General features: G+C 38.2%; 1 protein-coding gene across 5 annotated transcripts in view; it reads right to left on the bottom strand.

Annotated features, from left to right (window-relative positions):
* The window catches only part of LOC120721315 (ephrin type-A receptor 6-like), an 80,874-nt gene that overhangs the window by 48,844 nt on the left and 19,117 nt on the right, over positions 1–12,913 (bottom strand). For 4 of the 5 annotated variants that reach the window (XM_040011561.1, XM_040011556.1, XM_040011557.1 and 1 more), the window contains one exon: positions 12,585–12,649. The exons of the other annotated variant lie outside the window; for it this stretch is intronic. In XM_040011561.1, the coding sequence (XP_039867495.1) occupies positions 12,585–12,649 (65 nt within the window). The remainder of the gene's footprint in view (positions 1–12,584; positions 12,650–12,913) is intronic. 5 annotated transcript variants of the gene reach the window in all.

Raw genomic sequence — 12,913 nt, 5'->3', positions numbered from 1 at the left:
TTCTGCGTAAAGATGAAAGTGACTTCGTACAGCCCCGATTTGCAGACGCTGTGCGCAGAGGTTCAGGAGCAGAAGTCCCATTGTAAACATACCACGGCAGACCCGACGATGTTTGCCTGAACATGCTTTTCAGCATCTCTTTATTGACCACTTTTCACACACGGTTGCTGTACGCATACAGCCGGCTGTAGCTTTTCAGCTCACAGCCCCACACATATTAACACAACAGCATAAATGGCACAGACGTTAAGGCGGCGAGGCGTGATTCTGGGTGCCGCTCAGGTGCGTCCGACTCCACTGCAGCGGCGCTGCAGACCACGCCCCGCCACACACATTAACCAGGTAAAATACATATTTAGGCAGAATTTTGCAAATATCTATTTTTTTTTAGCAGCATAGTGCTTTTTTTCCAATTATTTTTTAAAAGTCAGGTCAAGGCTCCAAAAGCCCAAAGGCGATATAAGGGTGGTGGCTCACAACAGTTTTTGTTTGCTGGATCATTTTAGTTCAGCTGGGTTCTTTCCTTTTGTTATATTTCTTTAAGAGTTCAAAATGTGTTAATTACATAAATAAAATGTAATTTTCTCTGTAGCACTTCATGGATTTCATAAGCAACACACCTTAGTTGCTCTGTGGATTCTTTTAAAAAGCAGTTAAAAACTTTTCTTTTCAAACAAGCCTTTTGTTAATCTACGTATTTTATATTCTTTACATTATTTACATTTGATCTTTTACATTGTGTATAATGTCTATTGATTGTATTGTTTATTTTAATATTTGTGTACAGCGCTTTGTGACTGCCTGTCTGTGAAAAGCGCTTAATAAATAAACTTTACTTACTTACTTTAGTTGTTCACACAAAGCATAAAGGTAAAAAAAACAATATATACAGTGTTATCTTCATTTTAGATTTCAAAAAGTATTTGCGGCTCCCAGTGTTTTCTTTTGCGTGGAAACCGGGTCCAAGTGGCTCTTTGGGTGTAAAAGGTTGCAGACCCCTGGTCTAGATATTTTGCAAGCACATGGAAAATAGGTGCAGTTATTTGGAATAGTTTTCCAGGCTTCTTGAAGGACATTCAACGCTCTTTATTTGGATTTTGCCCTTTGTTCTGTTTTCCTTCAATGATGTTGAGGTCTGGGCTCTCGAGAGCATAGTCCTCAGTTTCTTTTGCTGCTTTGGCAGTTTGTTTTGATTGTCTGTCATTGGCAGACAAACCTTTTTCTAGACGGTGAATCAAAATCTGATGGTACATTTCCTCATTCATAATTCCATCATTTTTGACAACATCCTCAAAACCACTGGCACATTGTACACATTCAGTGTTGTAGCCCTCTCCCGAACTCCTCCATACAAACATCAGAACCCTAAGAACCCTGGAAACTTTTGCATTGCACTGCACTTCAGATCTGCACTGTTGAACATTATCTCTGTCTTCTTTCTGTCTCTATCTTTTACACTTGTCTGTTTCATAAAATGTATTCATGGCACAGACAAAAACCAATACAAAGGTGAAGCGTTTGACAAGCCTCATCTTAGCACTGTATTAAAGACTTTCTGTTAATAAATACTGTCATATCATGAAAGGTTTAGATTTTTTTTAATTTCTCAACAGTGACCAGTGTCTCCTGACAACAATACCTTACTGTGGGTCCTATCAGAAGGGAGACAAAAACAAGTGGCTTTATGCATGCCTTATGGAATAGTGGGGACTTTACTGTATCTCCTAGATAAGAGAAAATGCAAATATATGCGAGAGTTGAAGAATTCTACAAAATAGGGCATTTCATGTTGGCCAGATACAATGGTTCTGGATTGGAAATACAGGCTTTGCAGAAATCCCTGAATTTGGACAGCACTTCTACACAGATTTCGACTGCAAGGGAGTCACTATCCAATAAGCCTCACTCTGGAAGCCTCCTCTGCCTCTTCTTCAAAGGGTGGCGGGGCTGAAGCTTCCTCCATGATTGCACACTATTATTTCCAGGTCACAGACCAGAGCGTGGCGATCGTGAGAAAGCCCAAGTGTCTACACTGAAAACACTCTGTGGCTGGTTATTGATTTCACACTTCGTCATTATGTAAAACTGTATCTGTGACATCCACAAAATGGGGTGTTCAAAAAGAAAAAAGAAGTAATATGCAGTGCTCCTGTGTTGAGAATTTGATATGCATACATTTTAAAACACACTCACACATATCCACACACACAGGCAAGTCACAGATTAAGTGTTCTCAAATATAAATAATTAAACAATACTTTAACCTTGACTGGAGTGTGCAGAAGCAATTAATCTTCTATTAATTAAGCCATCTAAATAAGCTCTATGTGACACTCATGGGCCAAACGATTAATCAATCATATTCACTCCCTCTTTCATTTGGACCTCTGGCCTCCCAAATATGTTGTGCTTGTAATTTTATAAGGGGACTCTGAGGTAATATTAAGATGTTTAATGATTCACAGACATACCCTGTTTGTTACGTTTGCATGAATATGACCTAAAAAATAAAAACAATATGTATTTACTCAGGAAAAATCCAAAATTCACAAATTTCCAGTAATGCTTCGACTGCATCCAGTTGCAAGGCCTCTGCAGGACTTGTGCCACATGCCACTGAATCAGTCACTTAAAAGATTTTGAGCAGACGTAAAGACAAAGTCAGGGAAGTTTCTTCACCATACACGGTGCTCTGTATATCCTCATTACATTGCCCTCCTTACAAAGCTTAAAACAGAAACTGAGTATCTTATTACAAGAAGCAGACTTTCTGGTTTGCATAAGATCAGCATTAAGTAATTGGAGTTCCATTATGCATACAAACGAGAGAAAATGGTGATTTGTCACTCCGTGTGCCTCAGTGTTCTAAAATGCACCCTTGGGATGTGGCATGGTTCAGTGCAGGGAAAACAAAAATGCAAACCCTGAGTTTGAAAGATGAGCTGCAACCCACGCTCTCCGAGGCAATCAGATATGCACCTACTAATCGCTCTGCCTATTAGTCCAAAGCTTAGCAGACTGTGGAATGCAGAAAGTAGGTTTTGTGTACAAAGTGTAGATCTAATTAATGTACCGAACTCATAGTAATGTTGCAGTGTGAGGGAGCAATACAACAATTGCCTCATAAAAACGCTTGCTGCTGGCTTAGTAGTGAGGCGGACCATACAATGAAATACTGATACTTAGTTTGGGGCTACGGCATTTGATTTCATTAAAAATGCTCTCGCTTAATATGAAATACAACTGAAATCACATTTATTGTCATCACATCCAGCTTGATGCTAAAAGACCTGCAACTATTACACATGTGGCTGACTTTTAGTCCTCCAGATACACCTTCTCCAACTCCAGCGCCTCCAATCTGCATACAGATAGTTATCAGAAGGACAGAGGAGGATGGAAAACACCATGTAATACTTCATCACTATTTATAGCAAGAATCGCAGTACCTGTTCAGGCTTGAGACAGACAGGCACATAGCACCTGCTCAGTTTACATGAATTTAGTATGGTGGCCATATCAATGTATTCAAGAGTTTTGGGGTTGTGGTTGATGTACCTTTAGAAATAGTTCTGCTCAATTACATCCATAGGAATTAATAATGTTTATCGGGACTGTGCAGCTGAACAGCTCATAATGTTTTAAAATGTTCTTGCTATCAATTCTCTTAAAATTAACAAATATAAAAATATGCAGTGCTGTGAAAAAGATTTAGACAAAGATTACCTGAGTGATTCATAATATCATCACATAAAGATCCAGTTTTTAAATGATGATATGTTTTTTTAAAGAGAAAACAAGCAGTTCAACTTGGATGTTGTCGGTGCAGGTGTTTGAACGCAACATTTTATTGATGATACTTTATCTGAATGAGGACACCTCAGTGAGGACAGCCCCGCAGGTCAGTTTAGCTGCACAGTTTGTGCATGTACACGGATCAGCCACAATAAAACCAAAGGCATGTGAAGTGAATAGCCAGGAAACCCTGGGTAATAGCATTCATGTTGATGTTACCTTAACTTGTACAACCTAAAAATTACTGCAAACTCAGCATACTACCCATTTCCATGTTACTCCTTTGGCCTGCCCAGCAGGATGGTATTCAGGACTGGCTCAAGGAACATCAGTAAGTGAGAATGCTATCCAGCCTCCAAACTCCCCATATCTGAACAATGGAGTCTCCACCCCACCATCCAAAATGCCCACAGGATGTGCTGCTGTTAGATGCAGTCTTAGGCACCTACTAGCACCACCCCAGGGGTTCCAACTGCTGGGAGGTGTTTTTATGAGAGCTGCTGTGCACAACATGAATCAGTGGGTGAGGCTGGGGCTTGGTGTATATCCCAATATATCCTTTCCAAAGCCTGTCCGGACGATGCCTGACGAACTATTCCTATTTTTTCGGTTAAGTAGTGTTCGCTTCCTGCTTTGACACACCAATGATGCATTACGACACACTTTAGCTCTCGCTGCAACTGCTTGAGAAGTAGCTGAAAAACAATTTTATTTTGCAGAGATGTTCAGAATGGAAAACTTGCTATGTTGGTTTTTTTTTCTTTCTTTCTTTCTTTTTGCTTCCAGCAGTTTATGTACTGAGCTCTTGACAGAAATTTGACAGCTTGCTTCAGATGGAACTTTTGCCTTGCAGATACAAACATCATCTTTCAAATCAGCTGATGGCTGGACAAAGACCAGGCTTACATGCATGAGAAGAAAGGTTTTTTTTTTTTACAAATGGTGAAGTGAACCTCACCTTTGGCAGCATATTTTTTTTTAGAGCCAACTAAGTCGTTAAGCACTTAATTAAGCTGGAAAATTAAACATTCGTTGCAGATTTATTTCTATTTAATGTCCTCAATTAGAAGTAGATCTGGACCTTTCCTTGCCAACATATGGCTTATGTAATTATTTAAGTCAGTGATGGCAAACTTTGTGAGAAAACAGAGTGTACAAAGTCATAAAAGCAGTGGAACAAGAAGTTAATGCTGACAAAACCTCTTGAATCACTGAAGAAACGAACAACAAACAAGGAAGTTTTACCACTTCCTTGGGTAAAACTGTTCCAGCTTCTCATTAATACAAGTATCTAATCAGTGAACCAAATAGCAGAAACTCAGTGTCTGTTTAAATCAAACATCAGGGTGAGGAAGAAATGTGATTTAAGTGACTTTGAACATGGTTGTTGGTGCCAGATGGACTGGTTTGAGTAATGGTTGACCTACTGGTGGCAGGTCTTTGCTTCGACCTGTAACGGTAACTCAGATAACCAAATGTTACAACCAAGGTATGCAGAAAAGCATGTCTGAATGAACAACATGTCAAATCTTAAAGCAGATTTGCTACAGCAGTACACAGAAACCTGACACTGCAATTCATATGGGCAGTTCACAAACTTAGACAACAGAAGAGTGGTCTGATAGGTATTGATTTCTGCTGCAACATTTGGAAGGTAAGGTTAGAATTTAGCATAAACAATATGCAAGAAGAGATCTATCTTGCCTTATATCAACAGTTCAGACTGTTGTTGGGGTAATGGTGTGCGGGATATTTTCTTGGCACACTTTGAACCCCTCAGTACCAACTGACAACCGTCTCTTTATGATCATCAGATACAGTGTGTCCATATTCTGATGGCTGCTTCCATATCACAAAGTTCAAATCACCTCAAACTGGTTTCTCGAACATGACAATGAGCTCACTGTACTCAAATAGCCTCTGCTGTCCTAGGATATATACCTAAAGCCCTCTTCTGCACACAATTTGATGGTACATGCTGAAAATGATTCAACATCAATTATTGACTCACTTTGGGCCATTTTATTGCCAAAACAAAAAATGTATATTTCAGACACCCCTTCTCCAAGATATTTTTAGTTACCTAGAGGCAATGTTGTGCAACAATAGTAAAAAACAAAACAAAACATAATAATAGAGAAAATAATTAACTCATGTATGAGTTTGATGCTTTTTCAAACACTCTTGGCATAGTTTAAGTTCATATGTACTGAGCACGAGTCTTTAAAATCTCTTTTCCCAGGGCAACACTGTGCTGTAGAGGAGTAATAAAGTGAATGCAACTTATAGCAGTATTTCAGATGCTCTAAACATCTTTTCTTTATGATAAGAACAAGTTTATTGATCTTTGGCTACCTTACCAGACTTTTAGACAGAATTCTGTCATAGTCATGGGTCCCTGTGTTTTGAGTTTTAGAAAGTTTATAGTTCCTTTGGGGTTTTATTCTTTAGTTCTTGTTACTTTTGAATTCTTGGTTCTGTCTACATCTTCAGTATTGATTTACATTTAATTCTTTGTGTTTCAGTCTAGTGTATCCCCCCAGTACCCTTGTTAAGTCTTTGCCCCCCACCCCCATTTGTTACTTCCTGCTTTATTTTGGTACTCCTTTGTCTCTTGTGCTTTGTTGAACTTTATTTCCTCCTTGTCTCGTTATCTAGATTCTCTTCACCTGTGTTTCATTTCACCCCAGCTGTGTTCACTTCTTCTAATTGCTCTCTTGTGTATATATAGAGGTGTTTTTCTCTCAGTCCTTCTCACAGTGTCTTATTTTACTTCTGTATGTTTTTGCTACCAAAATTGTTAGAGTCTTTTATGTTGTGATGTTTTTAGTTGGGTTTTTGGACTTTTCTGTCAGTTTAAATAAAGGCATCTTTTCAGTTTATCCTGTTGCCTTAATAGTCCACATTTGGGTCCACCTCCATGACTGCTACACTAAGAATAATACAGGAACAAACTGAAAATGTATCTAAAGTGTAGGCTTTTGTTTTTTCTTTATAAAAAAGGTGTTTGAAATGCCTCCACTAGGGTGAGTATTTATTCCTTCATTTTTTCCACAATATTTCTGTATATCTGTTTCAAAGTTAAAAAGACAGAAGAAGGATACTAAATAATGAATAAATAAAGGACAACTATTTGAGTCACTGCAGAGAAGAAGCCAATTGGGTACAACCAAAAAAACGTTTATAAAAGAACAGAAAGACAAAAAAGATTAAAGGTAATGGAAGAATTTGAGAAACTCAAGGGCAGACAAGTGGGAAGCAAATTGTGAAACTACCTGATAAGAGAGACATAAGACTGCATATGGGAACTAATAGGCAGGAACTATTAGGAAATTAGAGGTGGGAATAAGACAAGGAGAGGAAGTGTAAAAAAACCAACAAAAAACTACACAAATAAATAAAACAAAAAGTAACTTAAAGACAGACAGGGAGCCCCAGAATGTAGTGACAAAGGAAAGTTAGCAGAAACAGTGTAAATTATTTTTTTTTTAAAAAGTATAACAAAAAAAACAAAATCATAAGAAATCCAAAGAAGCCGATTTTAACCAAATATGAAAACCAAAAATAATACATAGCCTGCAGTTATCCCAGCTTTAGCCAGCATAGGCAATGGCTGCACCATGGAAGGAAGTGCAGAACTGATTTAAACTTCTGGCTGGGTTTGTATCTTGGACTCAAGCATCTAAATGCCCCCGAGGATTTTTCTTTCTTTTTTTTTTGCCAGTGCAAATAATGAGTCACTTTTGGCCATTTTCACTTCAGCTCACTTCCAAGGATATTTTGGTATTGGCAGCTGTGATGACTGCCATCATATTCTCTCCAAATAAAGGAGCAGGTTAGCTGGTATTCCTTAGCTGTTAACAAGGAAAGATAATTTAATGATTGTCAAGATGGGGCAGCAGTTTTTGGTTATCACATGCAATGTTTTTATTTTTGGAAAACCATCCATGTTTTAGTAACACATCAACAGGAATTTATGTAATTATTGCACAAAGTCAGAAATAAAAGTTAATCTGGAGTTTCCCTTAAGGTGAAAATCAGAGAATAAATAGTTCATGTTCATAGGTGCTGAAACATTAAGATAAATGACACATGCACACATGCGCACAACAACACTGCACAGACAGATAGCATTGTATTAAAAACAACGGAGGCGGCACTCAACCTGGCTAAGAGATTTGAGGTTTTGATTAAAACAAGGCAATTTGTCATTGTCAGACTAAAGGGAAAGGAGAGAGTGGTGTTATGAAAATGTCATTAAATCTCTGTAGTTTTGATGAATTATTGATTTGATATGAATCTAGGTGGTGGAGTTTTGCTGTGTTTTTGTTCAACCAATTAATGGCATTGCTGGTCCCCATAGCAAAAACGCTGTTTAGGCTGTGTGCAAGGGAGGAGAAGCTTTTTCAATATTGGTATTTGGCCCTGAAAATATCGCAGCCTTTTGCTGCTATTTATTGGTTTTGCTCCAAAGGATTTATTACACTTTTAATAATAGCCTGAAAGCACAAACAGCCCCCACCCCACAACCACTTTGTGTCTCGAATTAGACACGAAGTCATGAAAAAATTATTGTTGCTGCTGATGGTTGCTCAGTCCCCGATGAAATATTTGTAAGAATGAAATCTACAGCAGCGCTTCTCCTTCAGGCTCAGACCTAAAAGAATCATATACTGCAATTAAATTAGTTTAATCTCTAGATATTTTAATGGCTTGTTTGAATCTGTATTCATTGCATATAAATGTTGTCGCATATGTTCTATAAACAACAAAAGCCGAGAAAACCAGACTGTGTCAAATTAAGATCTCTGGGCTTCAGGAGGTTGGTTAATCGCATCTTCAGTATTTCACAAATGGTCTCAGCTTCAAAGTGCTGTTTTACTAAATTCAAATGTATTGTTTTATAGTAGATAAATGTGGTTTAATAATCAACATACGTGAGAGAATTAGATACACATAACAAACGTGAACAATGCAGTGCTCACACTCCCTGGACACTTCATTGGATATGCCAAACTGTTATTGGGTAAGATCCCCTTTTGCCCTTTAGAACTGCTTTAATTCTTCACGACACAGATTCAACAAGGCGCTGGAATCATTCCTCAGAGATTTTTGTCCATGTTGACATGACAGCATCACACAGTTGCTGCAGATTTGTCAGCAACACATCCATGATGCAAATCTTTCATTCTACCGTTTTCCAGTCTGCTCTGCTGGATTGAGAGCTGGTGACTGTGGAACACAGTGAACTCATTGTCATGTTCATAAAAACCAGTCTGAGATGATTAGAGCTTTGTGACATGGTGTTTTATCCTGCTGGAAGCCACTATTAGAAAAATGATAAACAATACTCAGGCAGCCTGTGGCATTTAAACAATGCTCAGTTGGTGCTAAGGGACCCTAAGTGTGCCAAGTAAATATCCTCCACAGCTTTACAACATCGCCATCAGCCTGAATTGTATGATACAAGGCAGAGTGGCTCCATGCATTTGTGATGTTTAAGCCAAAATCTGACACAACTACCTGAATGTGCCTCCAAAAATGGTCTTCTGCTGGTGTAGCCCATCTTCTTTAAGGTTTATTTTATTGTGCAGAGAACAGAGATGGTATTCTGCATATAACAATTGGTTATTCTAGTTACTGTTACCTTCCTATCAACTTGAAGCAGTCTTGCTTCTCCTCTGACCTCTGAGCCAGAAAACTGCTGCTCACTGAATATTTCCTCTTTTTCTTGCCATTCGCTGTAAACCCTGGAGATGGTTGTGTGGGGAAATCCCAGTAGATTAGCAGTTTCTGAAATACTCAGACAGCCTGTCTAGCACCAGCAACCATGCCATGTACAAAGTCACTTAAACCTTTCTTCCCCATTGTGATGCTCAGTTTGAACTTCAGCACGTCATCTTGACTATCGCTACATGCCTAAATTTTAATGAACGCGATGTGATTGGCTGATTAGATATTTGCTTAAACCATTTGAGCAGCAGGTGTACCTAATTAATATCTAATTGCATAAATAAATACAATCAAAGGAAGAGTGGACTTCTACATGTTTACTTACTCATAGTTACGAGGTATAAATAATAATGTTATATATGAAGCTTTAATAGTGTAATACTTGAGTATTTAGTCTTTAGCAGCTGTCCTGTGATTTTTAACTGCAGGACGACACCAATTTATTTATTATTTTGAAGTTTGTCTTTTCATTTATTTGATAAATCAAGAGAGTTTGGTACGAAGTGGAAGTGGGTCAGAGGAGAGCTGCTCATTGACCATGTATTTGAGAATGGACGTCTACTTTTCAGCAGACCTGTACTTATTTCTTGATGGACTGGCTCACGATGCACCTGCTCTTAAGTTATGTTGTACAAGACATCTAAACAGCTATAGGGAAATCATAGGGTCCTTATATTTTTTTGATGCTGAAACACGTTTCGCATTTTAGCTCTAACTTAAATGTATTTGTTGTGTTGCTAACTGCATTAACAGTTGGGGAAATAAAGCTATTTTTATATGCAGTCTCTCTTTTTTTATAGGCAGTGTAATTGGATAGCTGACTCAAAAGCTGTTTCTCAGACAGGTGCTGACTATTCCTTCATTATTTGAGCATAAATTAAGCCGTTAAGAGGTCTGTAGATGATTCAAAGTGTGTTTATTTGTTCTGAGAGGTGTTTCTGTTAATCAACATGTGGTCAGAGGAGACCTCAGTGCAAGTAAAACTGTCCCTATTTAGACTGCAGGAACAACACAAATCCATTAGAGAGAGAAAGCAGAACAATGTGGAGTGGCCAAATTAGCAATTTAGCATATTTTGAGGGGAAAAAAAATATGGGTGATCAGAGCAACATGAAAAGACAGCCACAGAAAAAAAACAGTGATGATCGCAGGATCTTTTCAATGGTATGTACGCCATTATTCAAGTCTGTCATAAAGGAAATACAGAAAGTTCACTAAACTAATGACTGCTCTCCCTAGCAGAAAAGACAGATCAGACTTTCCAAAAAGACAAAAGCTGAAAATAGGGGAGCTGTTTAATAATGGCTGTAATTCCTTTGCCCCTCAAACTGAAGCTGATAGTCTGCACTTTAAACTTTTAAATTATGCCTGCGTTCAATAATATATAGACCGAACTGCACTAAGTTTATTTCTTTAAATGCACTGAAGGTACTTTGAGTTATCTGATTAAAGGGTTACACTTCCAGTTTTGAGTGAAACTGCTTTTTCCCCTGTGGAAGCTTCTTTGAATAGAAGCAAATGAATGCGATGTAATGATATTCCTGTATCACTTAAGTCGCAGATGTGCACACCCACACAGTAATCAGAAATCCTGAGGATGGATCAGATTTCTGTGCGTAACAGTATCCCTGTTTCTTTTTGAGAAAACTGGTACACACATTCTGCTTTCTCCAAACCAGCTCAGACGTGTGAAATGAGCACAGCGAGTTTTGAAAAGCTGCCTACAGAAACGGCTGCTGTGTTTGCATCAACCATACTGCTGATGCAAACACAGCTCTCATGTATACTGATTTTCTTTAAAGTGTGTTGATTTTTCCATCCCAGCAGCAAAATTCACACATAATATTTATTATTAGTATTATCATTACTACTAATAATGGCTAGACAGCCTTCAGAAGTCTGGAAATCATATTGTCTGGATTTGCCAGGATTTTTTTAAAATGAGGTGTTTATTCAAAAAGCAGAATTGCAGAAAGAAAGAGTACTTAGATTTTTTTATTTAAATAATTATTGTATTAAAAATGCACAGATTGTATAATTAAAATATATTTAAAGTACATGAAGTAAACATGCTCCTTTTCAGAATCATATACATGATATCATTGGAGCATCATTTTTGATTAAATACGTTAAAGAGTGAACATCTCTTTAATGTTGCAGCTGTTGATGATTTTAATTGCCGATTGGTAGGTAGCTTGATCTATAACTATGCAATTAATCTTAAAAAAACAATAACAAAAGCAAAAGGAATAACATGTGAATGTTTTTTTTTTTTTAAAGAGCATGTACATTAAACAAGTACTTAAGTAAATGCATTCAGTTACATTCTTACTGCTTCTACCCATGCGCTCATCCAATGTCGTTGGGGGACTAACAAAGCTCTAGTCCAGTGGTTTTAGTGTGATGGGTTCATCCGCATAAATGTCAGAGCCATGGTTTGCAGCACAATATCGCACTTTAATGAGATTATCAGTGTTGTACACTTCACCTGTCAGTGGTTTTAATGTTGTAGCTGTGTGTGTATGTCCAGTACACCCTTCTCATATAGGTGGTGTACTGTGCGCTCCTGCATGACATCTGCCACACGGCTGACCTGCGAGCTACGCTGTCACTTGCTGTCCACCTCCAAACCCAGCATCCACTTGTTGCCTCTGAGTCAACCTTCCTCTAGGGGCAAACTTAGTATATGTTCTTAACCCCTGCTGTGCTGTGTTTTGTGCTCCCCACAAGTCACCATATCATTCTTCAGTGGATGTCACATTGCTCTAACTGCTGTCAGGAAGGCTGCCGTATAAAACACGCCGCCTGATGCCCACAGGATTTTTTTTAATAAGACACAAGATCTTGTCTCCTGTCTTCATTTGACTCAAATGCAAGAAAATCTAGTCTGCTGTGGCTCAAGTATTCGATTTTGGACAAGAGAGGTTCAAATTGTAGCCATCATTGGTCTACCATGTAAAAAAAAAAAAAGGAGGGGGGTATCAGAAGTTTTTTTTGATCAATAAAAACCTTAAACAGTTAATAGCCTTAATTCAAGAAATACCAGGGTCACTCACCCCATTGACAGGATAAGTCTTCCAGTCCAGTTCTCCCAGTACCGTTGTGGTGTCCAACAGAACCACTAGATAGGGCAGAGTGGTGGAAAAAAAAGAAAAGGTCTCGTAAAATGAAGGAGAAAAGTTAGAAGTGAAAGAACAACAGCATAGATGCAAAGAATGACAGGATAGAGCAAAAAGAGAAAGAGAGCGAGTGTGTGAGAGAGGTTGGACGGTGAATTTAAAAAGAAGAGAAATGGAGGTGACAAAACAGGAAGAGAGCAGACAATAGTTATCAAGCTGTCAATGAGGAGCTGACAGAAGTGTAAGGCCCTTATCAAATTCAACCA

Source organism: Simochromis diagramma, unplaced genomic scaffold, assembly GCF_900408965.1.
Source record: "Simochromis diagramma unplaced genomic scaffold, fSimDia1.1 OVJJ01000603.1, whole genome shotgun sequence".
In the NCBI taxonomy this organism is placed as follows: Eukaryota; Metazoa; Chordata; class Actinopteri; order Cichliformes; family Cichlidae; genus Simochromis; species Simochromis diagramma.
The sequence above is the reverse complement of the archived record's forward strand: the minus strand, read 5'-3'. Positions and strand labels throughout refer to the sequence as shown.